General features: G+C 35.3%; 3 protein-coding genes across 4 annotated transcripts in view; 1 reads left to right on the top strand and 2 right to left on the bottom strand.

Moving 5' to 3' along the window:
* Positions 1–14: 14 nt before the first annotated feature.
* LOC311306111 (uncharacterized protein) lies at positions 15–9,058 on the bottom strand. Its single transcript, XM_084434314.1, has 13 exons — positions 8,412–9,058; positions 8,277–8,320; positions 7,785–7,941; positions 7,430–7,669; positions 6,107–6,226; positions 5,823–5,957; positions 5,538–5,722; positions 3,028–3,186; positions 2,818–2,930; positions 2,616–2,730; positions 2,411–2,509; positions 1,614–1,785; positions 15–532 (listed from the first exon to the last, which is right to left on the bottom strand). The coding sequence occupies exons 2-13, from the start codon at positions 8,316–8,318 to the stop codon at positions 399–401; spliced, it is 1,671 nt and encodes a 556-aa protein (XP_084290440.1). The 5' UTR covers positions 8,319–8,320; positions 8,412–9,058; the 3' UTR covers positions 15–398.
* arsg (arylsulfatase G) overlaps positions 8,428–20,057 on the bottom strand; it is a 23,331-nt gene continuing 11,701 nt past the window's right edge. The window contains exons 11-13 of one of the 2 annotated variants that reach the window (XM_084434320.1): positions 19,861–19,951; positions 18,761–19,039; positions 8,428–8,501 (exon numbers count right to left, since the gene is read on the bottom strand). In XM_084434320.1, coding sequence (XP_084290446.1) covers positions 18,762–19,039; positions 19,861–19,951 — 369 coding nt within the window. In that variant the 3' untranslated portion in view covers positions 8,428–8,501; position 18,761. Of the gene's footprint in view, positions 8,502–18,014; positions 19,040–19,860; positions 19,952–20,057 lie in introns of those variants that run through there. The other variant, XM_084434319.1, reaches the window with a different exon arrangement.
* snx11 (sorting nexin 11) lies at positions 9,956–17,359 on the top strand. The gene is made up of 7 exons (XM_084434315.1): positions 9,956–10,231; positions 10,776–10,830; positions 11,052–11,138; positions 12,768–12,868; positions 13,998–14,093; positions 14,476–14,700; positions 14,784–17,359. Exons 2-7 carry the CDS (start codon positions 10,807–10,809, stop codon positions 15,853–15,855), a joined length of 1,605 nt encoding a protein of 534 aa, XP_084290441.1. The 5' UTR covers positions 9,956–10,231; positions 10,776–10,806; the 3' UTR covers positions 15,856–17,359.

Raw genomic sequence — 20,057 nt, 5'->3', positions numbered from 1 at the left:
GAGTAACTGCATAATATGATTAATCCAGACTTTATTTACCAAGGAATGCCAAGCTTTCTTTTTCATGTAAACAAAGAAACAAACAAAAAGGAAAAACAATAAAGGAAGGAAATAAAAAGAAAATAATCAAATAAAATGATTTGCTTAAACAGTCTTGGAAAACAGACTATTAAATGTAGCCTTTAAAGACGGAACAAATACGAACAAACTGCATACCTTTCAAGTTATTAAATGTAGATTCATGAATAATTAAACAGATACATTTTCTACTGTACGTCTTAATTTGCAGATAATAGAAAATATCTAGTTCTTTCATTTCTGACTGCAATGACATTTAATATCCTAAAGAACTGCAAAGCTTCCCTTTTTAAAAGAACAGAAATACAGATGAATGAAGCTCATTCACAGGCCAGTTTGCCATCAAAGGAGGACAGAGTGATGGCAAATGCCTGTAGAGCACACATGGGGAAGCTGTAGTCCATGGAAAACACATCTTCTGCGACCCGGCCAAACTGCATCACGATGTAGTCCTCTGGAGAGAGATATTCATTGACAAGGATTAGTATTGAGAATTGTAATATCGTCATCGTAGCCTACAGTCTTAAAAATAAAGGTTCCAAAAGTGTTTTTTCAAAGCAATGTTCAGTTCTTAAAAGAACCCTTTTAATGACCTGGGGTCTCATTTATAAAACTGTGCGTAGGAACCTTACTAAAAGTGTACGTGCGCAAAAAAATATTCAGACTTATAAAACCGTTCGTACGCCAGAACCTGCGCAGAATTCACTTTATAAATCCCAGTCAGCGGAACATTGTGCGCACATGCGTCTCCACCCCGAAATAACCATATATGGAGCTTACAACGCCTAGTTTTACTATGCAGATCCTCATCTGCATATCATTTGCATATGATTATTCATCCACGTGATAACGTTTAACAGTACAAGACACATTACATTAATACAAATCATGTAGTTGCCTATCCTTGCCTTGTTTTTGAATACATAAATCAAATAGTGTAAAATACATTTCAGAAAAAGGTTTTCTCAATCTTTTCCATTGGCCGAATTGTATTTTTTATTGATTTATATTTTTGGAAAATAAATTTTTGGATTTTATAATGGAAACAGATAGCCCTTGGGCATTATTTGCACGAAACTATTTTCTCAGACAATCTGGTATTATCATGATAAGCAATTATCTCTGTGGTTAAAACATTAAAGCACAGCACGCCACAGGAAAAGTGTTCAAAAACATCGCATCCACAACAAATATTTCTATTGACTGAATAGGCTATAAAAAAAATGTTGTAACTTCTCAGTAATGATTTCATGTTTAAGTGTTTAACTCCATTAATTTGAATGGCATATTTAATCTAAATGTTTATATCAGGAGTAAAACATAGTTTAAATCATTATTTTATTTATTTAAACTGTTATTTGCGTCAGTTTCACAAAACGGCCCCTGAAGAACCTTTTTCCACTATAAATAACCTTATGGAAAGGTTCCATGGATGTTAGAAGTTCCTCATGGAAACACAGATGTCGATAAAGAACCTTTATTTTTTTTAAGATACAAAATGAGAAAAAGAAGGATAACCTCTCAGTCTTACTCACCATTATCTGGATGGACAATCTGAAAGTTTTTCACAGATGCCTGTGTAACTCGGCCATGGAAATTGAGCACATACGACTGAGTTTGCTCATTCCAGCTGGGTGATTTATTTACAAGGGTGACAAGATTCTCTTTGTTACCATTCTCGTATCGGGTGAGCAGAGACTCCAGCTCCTGGGACACGCAAAAGAGATTCATGTGTTCAGAGTTCCTTATTAATATACATATGATTGACAGTTGTTTTAATCAGTGAATCAAACACCTAATGTATTTTATATTCTTTATCTGAGTGAAGTGTAAGAAACACATAAATCTCCAAGACATAAATTATACACTACCATTCAATAGTTTGGAGTCAGTACGATTTAAAATTAAAATAAAAAACTTTATTCAGTAAGGATGCGTTAAAAAGACATTTATAATGTTATAAACAATTTCAATTTCAAATAAATGCTGTTCTTTTTGAACATTCTATTTATCAAAGGATCCTGATTTTTTTTTTATCATGGTTTAAAATAGAAAATAGTTGTTTTAAATTGCAATAAAATTTCACAAAATTACTATTTTTACAGTATTTTTGATCAAATAAATACAGTCTTGGTGAGCACAGTCTATTTGTATAAATTATATAAATTATACAATTACATAAATTCAGTCTATTTTTGAGTCTTCTTTCAAAAATATAAAAAATCTTACCGTTCCCAAACTTTTGAATGGTGGTGTATTTCCAAAAGAAATATAATATTGCTACAAATGATCAACAAAAAATGTAAACTAGAATCCTCAATAAAATACTCACATTTTTTGGTCGAATAACGACTCTTTCATCATTCTCGTGCATACCAGGAATGATTACTGTCATTTTCCTGGGACCTTTGAAACCCAGAACATTTTTCTCCTGTGTGACGGCAAAGATAAAGCTTTTTTTGCAATCATAATAAAGAAAATATATATATTTTTAAAGTTACTGTAGACATCTAATGGGGAATTAGCACGCATCTTACATAATATATTGCTGCTAGCTCTTGTCGTAGTGTATCCGTTTCTTTGATGAATTGTTTCTTTTCTGGATTCTCGCCATTATCGTACACGGTGAATTTAGTCCCCAGGACATTTGACCTGAGGAGACAAATCATATATCTTTGCATAGGCAGAATTACAAACAATAAAAGTATTTGTGATAACTTACAATGTAATGGCACTCACCTTAGTTTGCCTATGTAACTGTCAGTATCTCTAGATAAATCTGTAGGATCAATTGATATCAAATAATTTGAAGTCGTACACATTTTTCTTTTCCTGCCAGCCATCAGAAATACCTGCCCATCCATAGGACAAGAGAATAACGATGTGTTAAGAGATGAAAAAATATAATTTTTACACATTTTCTTTATTCACAGTCACACTCCTGCTAACCCTTTTCCCATCCTCCTTTTCCATGTGGAGGAAATAGGTGGGATAGATCCCTTTTTCCACTCCCCTCCTGTCTCTGGTGATCCTGCACTGAATAGTCACATCTCTTGGAGCAGGATGCATAGAAAACTGTTCCAGATCCTCCAAAGACATTGGAGAGGACTGGATAAGAAAGGAAAAACAAGGATATATAATACACTGCCCGGCCAAAAAAAAAAAAAAAGGTTTGCTGTTTGGATTTACATGCTTAAAAGTCTATGACTGGATCATTATTGCAGTGATTATTATGTTTCTAGCATGTTAAATGTTTGGCAACAGTTCTTCTAAACCTAACTGATGGAGTGTGTAGCTTTTCATTTCTTAAACAACCATGTAGGAAGACAGATCATGGCCATATTCCAGGATGACAATGTCAAGATTCATCAGGCTCAAATTGTGAAAGAATAGTTGGGAGGGAGCATGAAGAATCCAGACCTTGTAAAAATGAAAATTCTGTCAGTAATTACTCACCCTCATGTTGTTTCAACCCCGTAAGACTTTCGTTCATCTTCGGAAAATGAAGATATTTTTGATGAAATCTGAGAGCTGGCTCACTCCTTCATAGGCTGCTAGGTAACTGATATCTGCCATCCCAGAACAGTTAGTAAAGACATCGTTAAAATAGTCCAAGTGACCACAGTGGCTCAACCTTAAGTTTATCAAGCGACGAGAATACTTTTTGTGCGCAAAAAACAAACAAAAATAACAACTTTATTCAACTATTCATTTTCTTCTGTGTGGGCCTCTGAGTGAGTTCATGAGAGCCACGACGCATGCGCGAGAAGATGACACAGCTGGGTCTCGATGTAGTGTTTAAAAAGGTTCTAAAGTGTGCATGTCCTGGATGTCCGAATCGTGAGAAACCAACGAGAAAACGTGAAAGTGCCTTACCAATGCCGCAAAATGAATGGCTTACCTTTCACACTTTCCCATCAAATGATCGTGAGCATCATCTTCTCAGTTCTAGCGCATGCGTCGTGGCGCTCTCGTGAACTCACGTCAGAGGGCCACACAGAAGAAAATGAATAGTTGAATAAAGTCTTTATTTTTGGGGTGGGGTTTGCGCACAAAAAGTATTCTCGTCACTTGATAAACTTAAAGGGGGGGTACAATGGTGTTTCATGTATTCAGAGTTGTTTACAGTGTTAAAGAGATGGATTCTCATCATGCTAAACATGGCCAAAGTTTAAAAAATATATTTTGGACGAATAACGGAGAATTTCTGTGCCGAAAATCTTACTTCCGGGCTGGTACAAGTTGGTTGGTTTTTTTCGATCGTGGATCTAATGATGTAGACGAGAGTGTAACTCGTTATATGAGCATTTCTCTCGGAAAAGCGCGCCCGCGCACACGTCGACCAGAGGAGAGCGAGACCGCGCACATCAACGCGCTTCAACAGGAAAGCAGCGGCAGCGGCAGCATAGGATTTGTTCAAGAATGTCTCCAAAAAAGTGTGTTTTTGGATGTGAAGGAAAGCTTACCGTGTTCAGCATCCCAAAGAACCCAGCGTGCAGTTTGTTTTTCCGGGGCAGCAACGGAGTGTAGCAAGTGCGGTTGTGTGTTCTGGTCATTTCAGTGACGAATGTTTTATTAACAAGGCCTAACGTTAGGTCGACGCTGGATTTGCAAATCGTTTGCTATTAAAGTGGAGCGGTCCCAGTGATAAATGTGATCAGATTTCTGCAGCTTGACTCTATAGCTCCGCCCACGGCACGCCTCCAGGAGCTCGGCTTTTTCCGGAGAGAATCGGAAAGCTGTATTTTTCTTTTATAAATATGATAAAACTAAAGACTTTTTGGAGATATGAAGGATGCACTACTACTCTATAGGTACTCAAGATTAACATGAGATTAGGTGAAACTGTGTATGTTATGTACCCTTTAAGGTTGAGCCAACTGTAGTCAGTCACTAGGACTATTTTAACGATGTCTTTACTAACTTTTCTGGGCCAGCAGATGCAATTACCTTGCAGCCTATGAAGGAGTGAGCCAGCTCTCAGATTTCATCAAAAATGTCTTCATTTGTGTTCCGAAGATGAACGAAAGTCTTATGGGGTTGGAACAACATGAGGGTGAGAAATTACTGACAGAATTTTCATTTTTGGGTGAACTATCCCTTTAAATTCATTGAAAATCTTTAGGATGTGCTGGATGAGACTTTACAGAGTGCTTGACTCTTGCATTGTCAATACAAGATCTTGACCAAAAATGTATGCATCTCTTGATGGAAAGAACATCACAACATTTATTTCCATCAAGAGGTGCATACATTTTAGTTTTTGGTTGTCATCCTGGAATGTGACCCTGATGTGTCTTCCTACATGGCTGTTTAAGATATGAAAAGCTACACACTCTCTCTCTCTCTCTCTATATATATATATATGTGTATATATATATATATATATATATATATATATATATATATATATATATATATATATATATATAAATTAATGAATTTCAACGAAATCTTACCTTTCCCATGTCCAGCGAGTCACTGTCAGAGGCGGGCTCCTTATAGTTGGAGTTTAACGAAGCAAGATCGTTATTATTTTTTGCTCCTTTTTTAGACTTTTTCGATGTTTTTTTAGCTTCACTCTTCTTGTCCTCCTCTTCTTTGTCCTGTTTTTCTTCCTCACTATCACTGAGATGACATCGCACTACAATGACAAAAAACTAATGTCATCAAACAGGCCTAATCAAAGGGAAACCATCTCTAACCAAAAAGGTTAATTTGACAAGACAAATATAATTTTTTACTTGGCTTCAGTTGTTGTTTCTTTGGTGTGGGAGGGACGGGGCTCTTTGTCCAATCTTTTATTTCATCCTCACTCTCTGATTCAGGTTTTTTCTCTTCACTGATGTTGAATTCCACCACTGAATCAGTCTGAATTGCTAAAAAAAAAATACCACAAGTTGGAATGTTATCAAAAACAATGTCAGGTTATTTCCTATTTATGGATGAGGCACTGGCCTGTGCTACAGGAAATGGCCTTTAACTTGTGTCATGCTAAACAATGGAGACACATCTCCGGTACACTTACAAGACTGTTCCCCCGTCTGCACTTTCTCCTTAGATTCGTTTGTCTTATCCTTTTTCTTCACTGTTTTTCTCTCTTTACCTTCATTTTCCTTGGCTTCTAAAGCTGATTTTGGTTCAAGTACTAGAATGTGCAATTAAACAAAATGTAAAGACACATCTACTATGGAAGCTTGTTTTCACCACGGAATATAAAAATGACAAAAGGTAATTACGACTTTTTATCTCACAATTGACTTTTTTTCTCAGAATTGTGAGATATAAACTCAGACTAGTCGATTAGTTGACTTTAATGCTCTGCCATAACACTTTAAGCTTGACGTCGACTAGTCGCTGGTTATGGCCTATAGAGGGCCCAACAGAATAAAAAAATCTTGGAAGTCAAACAGTTAAAGGAGCTGTATGTAAGAAATGTATTTCAATTAATCATAAAATGGCCCTGATATGTCACTAGACATTAAGAAATCATGTTCATTTCAAATACTTATATCACTGACAACAGTAGTCCGGCCAGGATATTGTCATTTAAAAAGTGAAGTTGCAGCCCTCAACTGATGGTGATGTTGTCATCTTGTGTTTTGGCCTGAAGCGCCACCCTCCACCTATCTACCAATCACGAAGTCAGTAGTGTTTCGGCATCGGGGTTTCCAGCTCTGCTCTAGTTACCACAGCTACGTAGCAGCCTACGTTCCTGCTGGATCCTGCAGCCTATCTGGCAACCTCGAGTCAGGGGGGAGGGGGAGGGGATACACCGCTCTACAGTAATTTGAAAGTGATTGCAGTTCCAGTTTTGGCCACAATCTTACATACGGCTCCTTTAAAATGACAAATAAATGCATACTCCGAAAGCGCTCCACAAGATATGTTTGATTAGCCTATACCATCTGGATGCTCAAAATTGATTGGGTGAATGTAATGTAAAAACATGCGTTTTCTGTTAAGCTGCTTTGAAACAATATGTATTGTGAAAAGCTGTACAAATAAATGTGAATTGAATTGAATATAAAGTCGGAATTCCAATAAAGCGAGTTTTTACCTCACAATTCTGACTTAACTTTATATCTTGCAAGTCAGAATTGCGAGATATAAACTTACAATTGCGAGAGAAAAAAAGTCGTAATTCCAATATCTCGCAATTCAGACTTTTATAACTCGCAATTGCAAGTTTATATCTCATAATTTTGAGGGGGGAAAATCAAAATTGCAATAAATATAAAAAGTCTCAATTACCTTTTTTATTTGTTATTCAGTGGTGGAAACAAGCTTCCATACACATCACAATGAGGCAGATGTAAAAAGGATAATTGAAAAAAGTGAAAACACTTACATTTTGTTTGTCCCTTTTTCACAGCCTTCTTCTTAGTTTTCTTTCCATCTGCTTGGCCCTCTGTGTCTAAAGTGCATTTAGGGCTGTGCTGCGGGCTGATCTCTAGATCAATTTTCTTAGTGATAACCTGAAGAGAATGAGCTGCCTCTTCCGATGCCTCTTCTGTCCTGGATGAAATGTCCAGTTCTCCTAAACAAATTTCTTCCACTGTGTTTTCATAAATCTGCACAGGTTGTGTGTCTGATAAGAAAAAGGCAGGGTATTATTTTCTATAAAGCTCTACAAAATGAAAATCATTACTAATAAACAATTATATGTTAACAATAATATAGGCTTAGTGTAAGTGTGTACGAACCATTGAGGGAAGTGTTGCTCTGAGACTGGCTTATCAATAAAGCTTTATCATCAGCCTCAGCTTTCTGTTTACGTGTCTTGGGACGGATGTCATGATTCGCTGTGACCATACGGGTATCTGCCCTTCTTCTTTGTTGTTTCTTTATCAAAAGTGAACGCTATGAGAGTTGACATGATTAAAACTGCTGTTAAACATCCAGTTATTTATCATAGACCATATTCCCAGCAATGCCATTAGTATAGATACATATCCTCAAAATTTCATAATATATTGTGTCGTTCAGTGTATGAACTCATATGTGGTTCAGTGTAAAAAATGTTTTATTTGTATTCGTTTCCATTATTTAACTTTAAATTTGAAGTAAGAACTAATTCAATTGTGACATTAAGCATGACTTTAATATCAAAGGTAAAATAATACTGGAAAAATAAATGTTATTGATAAAATACAAGTAAATGTCTAATCAAAAGAAGAAAAAAGAAAGACACTCACCTGATTGTCCAGCTTCTGCTGTCGGACCTCTGCGTCCTCCATTTCTTTTGTAGAAAAAGAACAAATATCAACATTTTGGCAGTACTAAATCATTTATACAAATGATCCACTATGTTGTTATTGTCAGAAACTCACCAGCCAGAATACACGCTCAAAGCAGCTATCAAATGAATTAAACGTCTCATTGTCCCTGTCCGTCTCAGTAGCTCCATATGACATCCCCACCTGCTTGCAACAGAAGCTAAAGAAGATTACAGCGGATAAAGTTCTTATGCTCAACGCACCACTGAGACGTCATGTAGAATGGATCTTTCTTCATCACTGACATCAGAGACTGTTTTATGACTCTGAAGTGCTGAAAACACCATCAATATATCATTACAAGATATTGGTTGTATAATACCATATCTATTATACATTTCTGCATCCTTGGGTCAAAATAAGTCTTTTGTGCTAGACTAAGTGTTTATCCCACAGTACAATTGCAAAATATAGTTCTAATATGAGGATTTAAAAAAAAAAAATGAAATGAAATTAGGCCTTTTCCTTCATATACAGCAAGCGTCTTGTAGCTAAGGCAAGACACAACAGGGAAAATATTCTGATTTTCAGGAAATAAAATAAAAATGTTTATCAAGATTATTTTTTGCTTAGCATTCATTGTATTGTAGATACAACTATTTGACTTACATAACCTAAAATAGCCATTTCTCTAGTTCAATTTGATGCTTTGCATTCATGCTAACTTCAAACCCACGTGCTAAAACAGTTAGCTATGCTATGACTGCTTGGGGTGGGGATAGTTGTAAAAATGATGTTACCAATGAGTCCAGTTATCAGTCATATCCTCTGTTAAGGCAAAGTCACATGTGTTTTTTTGTTGTGCATCGAAGGATTTAGGTGGTAAATGTGTTTTCATTGCAGTCTATGCGCATGTCTTCTTATCGGGAAAAAAGGTTTCTGGCTAAATTAAGCACGTATGTTTTTTTGTGCACATTTTTAGAATTTATGCACATCTTTATGTTTCCATCCAGTGGTTTTTTTTGCTATCCCAAAAGTCACGTAAAAATAGGTGGATGGCAACATACTTTAGCTATAGTGACTTAACACTTATGTGACAGGATTACAGTACACACACACTGCAGTTGTTTTTGTGCTCAAATTAAAGTCCTAAAAGAAAAACAATATAATATTTTTTGTCACTTTAAATCGTTCACTTTAAAATCTGATTACTCTGTTCTTTGATATATATATATATCTGTTGGCAGTAGCCTTTTTTCTGATTTATTTAGTGATAAAAAAAGTTATCCAATATACCCTATATATATATATATATATATATATATATATATATATATATATATATATATATATATATAAACTGCCATTCTAATATGTTAACAAAATGAAACGTGTATTTTGAACCTCGCTTTATGTTCAGATGTCAGGAAATTTATGCAAAATAGTATGGTGATATCTATTGGTGTATGTACAAAAAATACATTCCATTCATCCATCCATTCTCCAAACCGCGAGGCCGCTAACGAATACATTTTCTTTAAAGGGAAAAGATAAGCAGTATATAGTGTCTGTGTCTCAAACTTAGTGAGCCTACTATTTTTATTTTATTTTTAAAATCATAAACAGACTAATAATCCATGAGAAGACTAACCACCCGAACACAAGATGGCACTATCTCACCTCAGCTTGTTTATTTCACAGCTGAAGAAAAAGGAAGCTGATGATCACGTTACTCGCTGAATGTTTTGGACGTGTTTTTAATATCTCGTATCTGTTTTATCTGTGTATGCAATCTAAGTGAAATACCATAAAACATTTTTCGATCGGGTGGGATGAAGGTTGTGATTTTACTTTATATGTTGACGTTCGTATCTTAGCTAACTTAATTAACTTGCGCTAGCTGTACTACGACCTGGAAATCGACCACTACTGCAGTAAGTATTACACTTAACAATATAAATATAAAGCGAAAATGTCTCTTCTTAATATTCTCCAGTAAGTTAACAGACAAAAAGTTATCGAGTTAAAATCCAATACATTAATGCCAAAATATTCCTCTTAACAGGACTGCTAACATTAATATGTTCAGTTTCGACGCATTTAACTTAGCAGCTAACGTTACCCTTTAATCACGGGTAAATCACATTATTGACCACAAAGCTGACGAACAGTCATGATTAATGGGTTTTTAGAGGAAGAGGAGGGGCAGATGATTCATCGCAATGGTTAAAAGAGCGAGTCAGGAGATGTTTGTCCCCTAGATACTCAAAAACAACAATTTGTGATGTTTTGGAGAGTAGACAGTAACGTTACCAGGTCTGAGGAATCTGTTGGTTTCTCCCTTTATGGAGTTGTTAAGATTTTTGCTCTCCTCAAATTATGGAAAACTAAAGACAAAATAATGTGAGTTCATAGACTTAAACATTCATGATAAGGGATGTTGTTGTTGTTGATGATGACTCAACTGTTTTTCCACAGATGTCAATGGTGCCATGTTACCTCTGGTAGGATGATCAAAAGTCAAGAGCAAGATGTAAGATCTCTTTCTTATTCTTTCCAGTTTGGCTGTGTTATGTGCAATGACAGATCTGAATATTGTACTAAAACCCCTAAGCAATAAGATCTTATGGGTCTAAGATATTGAGGCTTAGAAGATGGGCTGCAGGATTCTATTTTTAAAGGTATAAAATGTCATACATGTTTGATAATTGTACATCTTGATCTTTAAAAAAAGTTCCTTTATTTTTTCTTTAGGAATTCATTGCAGTGAGAGTTCAGGATCCTCGTGTTCAGAATGAAGGGTCGTGGAACTCATTTGTGGACTTCAAAATTTTCCTTCATGTGAGTATTTCTGCCTCAAGGATTTCTGGGACCCAGGAATAGACTTTTGTCCACTGTAATGGACATTATATTTTAGTGAATTTCTCTGACACCATACGTCACAACCTGGGTGTCCTGTAAAGAGCACATTCTGGACTTTTCAGAGATACCAAATGTTTGGAGGTTTCACCATGAAAACAACTTATCCTTGGTCTTTAAAAATGTCTGACATTAATTTAGCGATCAAATGTAGCACTCTTATGGAAATATAATTTATAATTTAAATTGGACAACTTTTCAAATTGTATTTCATAAACCAACATCTCAGGAAAACGTTTTATGGGGTTTCAAATTAAAAAAAAGACTTTCTGTTACAGAACAGGACGTTGATTTCATACATGTCCACTGTAGTGCACACCAGGACTTAAATCATGTTTATCAGGCATTTTGGGAGACACAACAAGTGAATATGGAAATAAGTTATACATCAATATTCCTATGAAATATTAGATATTATTATTAAAATGTTGCTAATTATTACTCCAATTATTACACTTCTTTTTTCATTAATTGTTGCTCCAAGAACACATTAATATGCAAATTAGATACAGTGTATAGATACATTGCATTAAATGGGAATATTAATTTATGGCGATTTTATCCACATATTGCATAAAGTAAAATGGTGCATCAATTCATTCCGTTATAGCTTTCATAACATAGTTGAGAATCATCTTTATGCAATTTTTTTTTTATATAAATCCTGAAACCCCAACGTTAATTGGTGACTGAAAAAAAAAATCCCATTGGTTTTGCCTATACATATAATTTCATATCATTTTATTTTTTAAACAACTGAGTCCTGGGGTCCACTACAGAGGACATAGCATAACATATGAATAAAATATCATTTTTCAAAAATGTTTTTTACCATTTGTTTCTTATGCTCCAAACAATGTGATGACATGAAAAAAAAAACTAAATAAAAAATAATAATTCTGGGTCTCAGGAGGATATTACAAGATTACAATATAATAATGTGACTCTTTCCAAGTTACAAAGTACTTCATTGATCAGTTCTACTTGAAATCAGGGCCAGTTGCATAAACTGCTTAGACTAGTCTTAAAAGTAAGTCATCTATTTTTTTTATTATTTTTTTTTGAACTTTTTAAAGTCTTTATAGATCAGTCAGTCTAATTTGAATTTCCCTTGGTTAACTGCTAGTTGGTCAAACTAGTTCTTAAGACTCAAGTTTATGCAAATGGCCCCAGATTTAGATGTCAAGATGACATTGTTATTGGTAGTCCTGTATTGTTTACAGTAGTGGTGTTGATTGCATCATAGCGGTGTCCTCATTTTATTATTTCTGTCTTGTCTGTGGAGTTGATAGGATTTTCCATGCCTCTATTGTTTTTTATCTTTATCTTTTTAATGACATATGTCTATATCAGTATGTAGAGCGCAAGGTGGGCTATGGCTGAAATTCTGTACAAAAAGTTTGGTATTTTGAAGATGTGCAACACTTCTGTTAATTATAAGTTTAATAAAAATAATAATCACTAGTATACATGTTCTTATTCTTGTTTTTGTCATGCCTCATGTTAACTGTATCAGTGATCTGAATTTGGTTACTTGGTTTCATTTACCAGACAAACAGTAAAGCATTCACTGCCAAAACATCCTGTGTGAGGCGGCGATACAGCGAGTTTGTGTGGTTGAAGAGAAAGCTGCAAAAGAACGCTGGTCTGGTGTAAGTTCCTTTGCACAAACACTTCCAAGTGGCAGTATGGCTGAGACATCCAGTACTGGTCAAAAGTTTGGAAACATTACTATTTTACTTTTTTTTTTAAAGACATCTCTTATGCTCATCAAGCCTGCATTTATTTGATTGAAAATACAGAAGAAAAAAAACAGTAACATTGTGAAATATTACATATTTCTATTTGAATATACTTTAAAATATAATTTATTTCTGTGATGCAAGACGCCGGTCATTACTCGTGTCTTCAGTGTCACATGATCCTTCAGAAATCATTATAATATGCTGATTTGATACTTGGTTATTATCAGTGTTGGAAACAGTTGCGCAATGTTTTTTGGAACCTGTGATACTTTTTTCAGGATTCATTGATAAATAAATAGTTAAATAGAACAGCATTTATTCAAATATAATTCTTTTCTAAAAATATAAATATTTACTTCCACTTTTTATCAATTTAACACATCCTTGATGAATAAAAGTATTAATTTCTTTCAACAACAAAAAAAGATTGACCTCAAAATTTGGAATGGTAGTGTATATTGTAAAAAAAAAAAAAGTATCACAGTTTATATATAAAAAAAATTAAGCAGCAGCATTGATAATAAATCAGCATATTAGAATGATTTCTGAAGGATTATGTGACACTGAAAACTGGAGTAATGATGCTGAAAATTCAGCTTTTCATCATATAAATAAATTATATTTTAAAGTATATTCAAATAGAAAACCCTTATTTTAAACTGTAATAATATTTCACAATATTACTGTTTTTTCTGTATTATTGAATAAATAAATGCAGGCTTAATGAGCATAAGAGACTTCTTTCAAAAACATTAATAATAGTAATGTTTCCAAACATTTGACTGTACGTCTCAGCCAAAGTGCTTCATTAAAAAATGTTTGAAAGATATACTTATAGGAAATCATTTGTTTAGATGTGCCAATTAAATGTTTTAATAATTTAGTTTAAATGTACTGTGTAAGCACTGTTATACTGCCATGTATTAGGGACTTTAATTCCATCAAAAAATGTAATAAAAAAAAAAAAAATCAAGCGGTGCCTTTTAATTTTTACATTTGTCCAGTTACCCATAATGCATTGCTTTATTTTCCACAGGCCTGTTCCTGATCTGCCCAAAAAGTCTTTCTTCTCGTTTATTACCGATGACTTCATTGAAAGAAGGAGAAAGGGTCTTCAGAGCTTCTTGGATAGGTCAGTCTAACTCCTTTGTCAGTCTTCTAGGGCCCTATTTTAACGATCTAAGCGCACGGCGCAAGTGCACTTAGGGCATGTCCGAATCCACTTTTGCTAGTTTAATGACGGGAAAAATGGTCGGTGCGTCCAGCGCATGGTCTAAAAGGGTTGTCTCTATCTCTTAATGAGTAATGGGTGTGTTTTGGGCTTTACGTGCTATAAACCAGAGTCTCATCTCCCATTCCCTTTAAAAGCTAGTTGCGCTCGCGCCATGGCGAATTCGTATGATAGGGCCCTTAGTGTTTGCTGGTGTTACAAATGAAAGAGATAAAAATATCATTACAGAAATATTATTTAAATGTTAAACTTTCAATTCCTGGCATTTCGTCTTCATCTACAGGGTGGTGCACATGACAGTATGCCTGTCAGATAGCCAACTCCATCTTTTCCTGCAGACTCAACTTCCTGTCAAGCACATTGAGGACTGTGTGCAGGGTCACACCCCTTACACTGTGACAGAGGCCATTCTGAATTATGCTTCCTCCAACCTCGGCTGGGTCCAGGAGGAAGGGGCCGGGGCTCAAGAATTATGGCCCACCCCTGTTCCATACGAATCTGTAGAGAGGTAAAAACTGGTCGCAATGACAAAACACATGATGTTGTAACATTAAGACCACTTATCTCCTAATGATATACTTCTCTTCGCAGTCCTGCTCCTCACCTCCCTTCATTACAAAGTCCAGGAGCCACATTCAGTGGACCTCCAAATGAACTTACAGACGTTTCAGACTCCGAGTCAAGACTGAGTGACGCAGATCAGACTGCACATGACCTGAAGCAGGTTATTGACCATGAACAGCTGCCTCAAGAGGGAGAGAATTGCATTAAACTAGTAGTTGAAATCCACCCGAATCTTGTTGGTTCTGTAGAGACTGAGGAAGAGGGTGGAAACATTGGATCAGATAAGGTCACCAAAGATCTACAAAGGTATGATTGTGAATATCCTGCCCCACAGACAGACGGACACCTTGAAGACGAGCCTTTGCAAGGAGATACAAGCAATGAAGAAGATCTTGATCAAGAAACGTCTGTTGGCGAAGATGTTGTTGACATTACCTCAGTAGATGGAGTCATTGAGGAAAGGACTCTTGGTGATATCAAGGAATCGAAGAAGGGAGGTCAAGACGCTGGACTTGAACAGGACAGCACTGTGAGACAAACCCCTAAAGAGGACCTTTATGAAGAAGATCCAAGAGTAAGGATCCATAATAACGAAGTAACTCTGGATCTCAGTACTGTTAAGGAAGACAATGCTGAGCATCCCAAAGAAAAGGTACTTGAAAGCGCAGCTACAACTGTTGATGTTGCAGACCATGATGCTTGTGAGGAGAACATGCCAGATACTAAAGATCATGATAAAGCAGAATTAACAGAGGACCATACAGTCCAAGAGAATGGAGTCAGTGATGAAGACTACAGCGAAGTTGCTGCGGTCCAGGAAGAGGCCATGAATGTGGAGCATATAGGCGAGGTGAACAAGCTCAATGCAAAATGTCATCAGCCCGGCAGTGGCATTTTGATACTTGGGGGAATTGAGGAAGCAATGAGCACGCAAACCGCCCCCGTGACAGAGACCGTGACAGAGACTGTCAGCAACCTTGATGCAAATACTGCTGATGTCAACAAGCTTGTTTTACAAGCCATAGAGATTGATTCAATGCAATGTCAGGAGACGGACAGTCATATAATAAGCACTACCCACCAACCAGATACTAACTAATTCCCATGGGAATTGGTACAGTCATAGACTGGACCCATTGTGTTCAAAGAGTCCTCCCACCAGCTCTTTCTCAGTCAACATCCAAGACATTCTTCTACTGTGATCTCATAGTGAGTGAGTGAATGTAAACTGTAAAGGGAGGAACACATCACGTTTTTTTGCATTGGTCCACTGTTGTTGTTTTCAGTTACAGACTGTTTACAGAAGATACACTGAATGATTAGACACAGGCTGCGTTTTTCCCAACAAACAATGTGAAAACTGCAAACTGGGGTTCAAATTGCACTTGCCACGAATAATTATGAATCCATGGTAGCGAGCGAGAAAGGGAACTGTACACAGAGAAGCATATAAATCACAATGGCACCTTGATTCTAATTTTCTCCATTCTAAATCAAAATAGTTTTGTGTTTGTATGATTGTAGCAACTTTTACCATCAAACGAGAATTACCACATGACATGCTGATCTTTTTTAGCATTTTCAAAACCCAATTTTGACTGACTTGTCACTTTCTAAAGCACTTCCCTTTTTTTCCCAACGGTAAAAACCATGTTGCATGTTTGCTCTAGTGGAACTTTGGGGTAATTTAAGGGAAAGTTCACCCAAAAAAGAAAGTTCGGTCATCATTTGTGTTGTTCCAAACCTAAAGGACGTTCTTGTGTGAAACACAAGAAGATATTTGGAAAAATGTCTGTTTTTCTGTCCAATGTTGTCATTTATTGTATAGACAAAAACCTTCAAAATATCATCTTTTGTGTTCCTTTTGAATAGAGAAAGTCATACAGGTTTGGAACTCCCATCAGGGTGAGTAAATGATGACAGAATTTACTACTTAGTGTGGCTGTTGGGAGTGTGTCGTCTTTGGTATTTAATTTCCTAGTTGTTTAATTTATGGTCAGAACACTAATTTCCATACAGAAACTTTATGCGCTAAGAAAAAACCCAGATACATTAGAAATTACAGTGCACATTGTTTGCAATGGTAATGTACTTTATTTTCCTCTTCCTAACTTAATGTTGCACAAGGTTGTAAGTACGCTGCTCGTTGACTGTTTGTCTATATTCTGCTGTGATGTTACAGTGAACAGAAACTCAAAAGGGACTTATTGTTGATTAACAGGAAAGAGAACTTCTTTATTTCCTTAAAAAAAGGTGATCTCTTATCACACACAGGTGTTATTTGTTTTGCAGATCAGCACAGTAGACAATTAGGACTGCACAATAGCATTATTACAAAAAACGAAAGCTAAATTATAATTTTTATGTTTTTAAAGGATTTTTAAGTTACAGTTTTTAACAGTTTGAAGTTTTGCATTTTATTATTAGTTGTAAAGAGTGTAAGAACATTCTTGGCTTCACGCCACACAGAATGTGGTTTTGCATTCATTTGAAGAGCCACCACTCCTGTCAGGCTGGACTACATTCACATCACTCAATGTACGTTTGGATTCACCTATGTGTTTACTAACAGCAAACCAATAAAGAAAAATTGGCTGAAACTGAATTCCCTCTGATCCATGAGAAAACACATTGGAACAGCCATTCACTATACCAACCGATGCCATTATATTTATTATTTACTGACCAAGTATGCGTGGACAGACACGCATGGAAGCAGCCAAAGCATTTTCGACTAAAGCCTGGAATACACTACATAACCTTTGCCCAGATTTTCAGTCTGGACAAACTGATGCTAGTTTCTGAAAGTCAGAGCCAGTCGCAGATTTGATTTGACCGATTTCATAGAAAAATTGTATAATGTATGAGTTCAAAGTTTTCAAAACTTCAAAGTTTGATTCCATCCATTTGGAGGATATCAAACATATTAGATCTTTCGATTTTAGAACACATTGTTTTCATTTGTCACGCGTCTCGTATAGCAACAAGGCACATGTTTCTCCGTTAGTTTGTTCTGTTTGTAATGACTTGAAAGTCAGGTAGTGTGAGATCCTCACTCGTTTAGTTTTTCCTCTGTAACTATTTACACAGCCGGCAAATGAATGATGACTAGTGTTTTAAAAGTCATGTAGTGTATTCCAGCCTTAAAAGATGCCTTACAAAATACAAAATTAGTACTTTTATGTGAAATTATGTGAAAGCATGAATTGGATATAGTGGGTCAATGTTTTATTTCAAATACATTTTTTGTTTTTTTTTGTCAGTAATCCTGGGAATATGATAAATGGATTTGTTTGTGGTGGTGCTATCAATCAAGTGACGGAGTTAATATATTTTCAAAGTAATCAACAAAACAATACCATATTACTTTCTTAAATATTAATTTTAAGTTATGCGGTCACAGTTATGGCAACAGTATTACCACAAGATGGAGACATGATATCAAACTAGGGAAAGGGAAAGCCAGCTGTTACGCAATTTATGACACTTACTGTAAATGTTGCTATGTTATATATTTTTAAAGTCATTTATATAAAAATCATATGATCAAATTAATGAATGTAAGATGCATGAATCAAATAAAATAAATTTATAAAAGATAATTTCTTACTGCTGAAAAATAGAGCTTGATTTCTGACCAGTTTTTAGAAAGCACAATCAAACAGTACTCAAAATCAGTCTCTGTGTTAAAAAGGACCCCCAAGTGCCCCCTTACAGGCCCCTGGGGGACCCCAGACCCTGATTTGAAAATCCCTGTTCTACCTCATCATGAAACAGCAGGATACAAAAGTATTAAAACATCTTGCACATCTATAGTTTCCTGTTCCGCAGACTTAACTTTACACATCAGCATATTCTTAGTAAAGTAGTGTGGTTTTCTGGGAAATTGCACTCAATATTTGAACTATGCTCTTCTCAGTGTATAAAATGACAGTGCTTTCAATATGTTGATAGGAACTAACACACTGACAAACAGCGCTGAGTTCAAGGCTGAGTCAACTGACCTCATTTGAGACTGTGACATCGGCAGGCAGGGTGGTTTGGCTGACAGCAGGGGACTGCAGACGGAATCATGGTGTAGTCAGCCGAAGATACCCTGTCTGTGGCGATGTCCCATAGCAGAGCCTCCCTCTCTCTCTCCACTTCTTTCAGGACAGATCTGTACTCTTCACTCTCGGGGTTCAGAGGGGTCTCTTCTGCCTCGTCCTGAGAGAGGTCAAATATCAGAGGGGGGTCGTGATACTGCTGTTGTCCGCTCCTTCCACCACACGCCACTGATCCACCTGAGGGAGAACATTAGAACCACTATACCAACCAATACCAGTATATGAACGGAACAAAAAAAAAAAAAAAATGCCATAGTTTATACATGGGAGCAGCCAAAATAAGTTATTAATATATGATTTTTTTGTTACATTTAAATAATGTTTTATACATTTTATACTTGTCTATCAATAAAAAAAAAATATTTACTATTTAACTGTTATTTATTGTTTACGTTTAACTACATTTTTAAACATTAAATCATTTAAATTATTTTAAAGAAATTATATTTGCTAATTTATTATTTTACTGTTACATTTAACTACATTTTAAATATATAAATTAAACTGTTTAAAATGTCTTATCAATTTTAAAAATGTGATTTATTTTCTCACTATTACATTTTACTTGAATGAAATAGTTTAAAATATGTCTGTTTATATTTATCAATTTTAAAATGTAACTTATTAATTTGTTATTTTAATGTTACATTTAATAGCATTTTTCAAATGATTTAGAGTTTGAAACTTATACTTATCAATTAAAAAAATCATTTATTATTTTTAAACATTAAATAAAAAGTTTATAATTTCCATTTATCAATTTAGAAATGTAACAGTAAGCAATAAATTAATAAATCACAAAACAGCATTTTTATACAAATGAAATACTTAAAAAATGTCTATTTATTTATCAATTTAAAATGTATTAGTTTATTTTACCAGAGATTGAGATAATGAGATTGAGAAATACTTCATATTTAATTACATTTTTAAGAATTCTTTTTTTTTATGAATTAATAAATTGATTCTTTCTCTTTTTTTTCTCAATAAATAGAGACCTGTGATGTAAAAAGCCTTGTGATGTTTCAGCCTGACGGTTTGAAGGTCCCCGAACTGTCCTGCAGCGCCGCTGTTTGGATGCATGAGACTCTGATAATGGGAACAAGAGTTTATTTTAAAAAAGCCAGTGAGAGCAAATTTCCCAAGTTTTTTTTGGTCTGTAAAGTAAGTAGTGTGTCATCCAAACTGCCTGTAC

The sequence above is a fragment of the Rutilus rutilus genome, assembly GCF_951802725.1.
Source record: "Rutilus rutilus genome assembly, chromosome: 16".
Taxonomy (NCBI): domain Eukaryota; kingdom Metazoa; phylum Chordata; class Actinopteri; order Cypriniformes; family Leuciscidae; genus Rutilus; species Rutilus rutilus.
This window is presented reverse-complemented; position numbering and strand designations above follow the sequence as displayed.

Bases quoted from the DNA above. Each gene is read 5' to 3' on its own strand.
- LOC311306111 (XM_084434314.1), bottom strand. From the start codon at position 8,318: ATGGAGGACGCAGAGGTCCGACAGCAGAAGCTGGACAATCAG. The intron at 6,227-7,429 runs GTAAGTGTTTTC...TGCACATTCTAG, and splicing joins GAAAAAGGGACAAACAAAAT to TACTTGAACCAAAATCAGCT. The intron at 2,931-3,027 runs GTTAGCAGGAGT...ATGGATGGGCAG, and splicing joins AAAAGGAGGATGGGAAAAGG to GTATTTCTGATGGCTGGCAG.
- snx11 (XM_084434315.1), top strand. From the start codon at position 10,807: ATGATCAAAAGTCAAGAGCAAGAT. The intron at 11,139-12,767 runs GTGAGTATTTCT...TTCATTTACCAG, and splicing joins ACTTCAAAATTTTCCTTCAT to ACAAACAGTAAAGCATTCAC. The intron at 14,094-14,475 runs GTCAGTCTAACT...CTTCATCTACAG, and splicing joins CTTCAGAGCTTCTTGGATAG to GGTGGTGCACATGACAGTAT.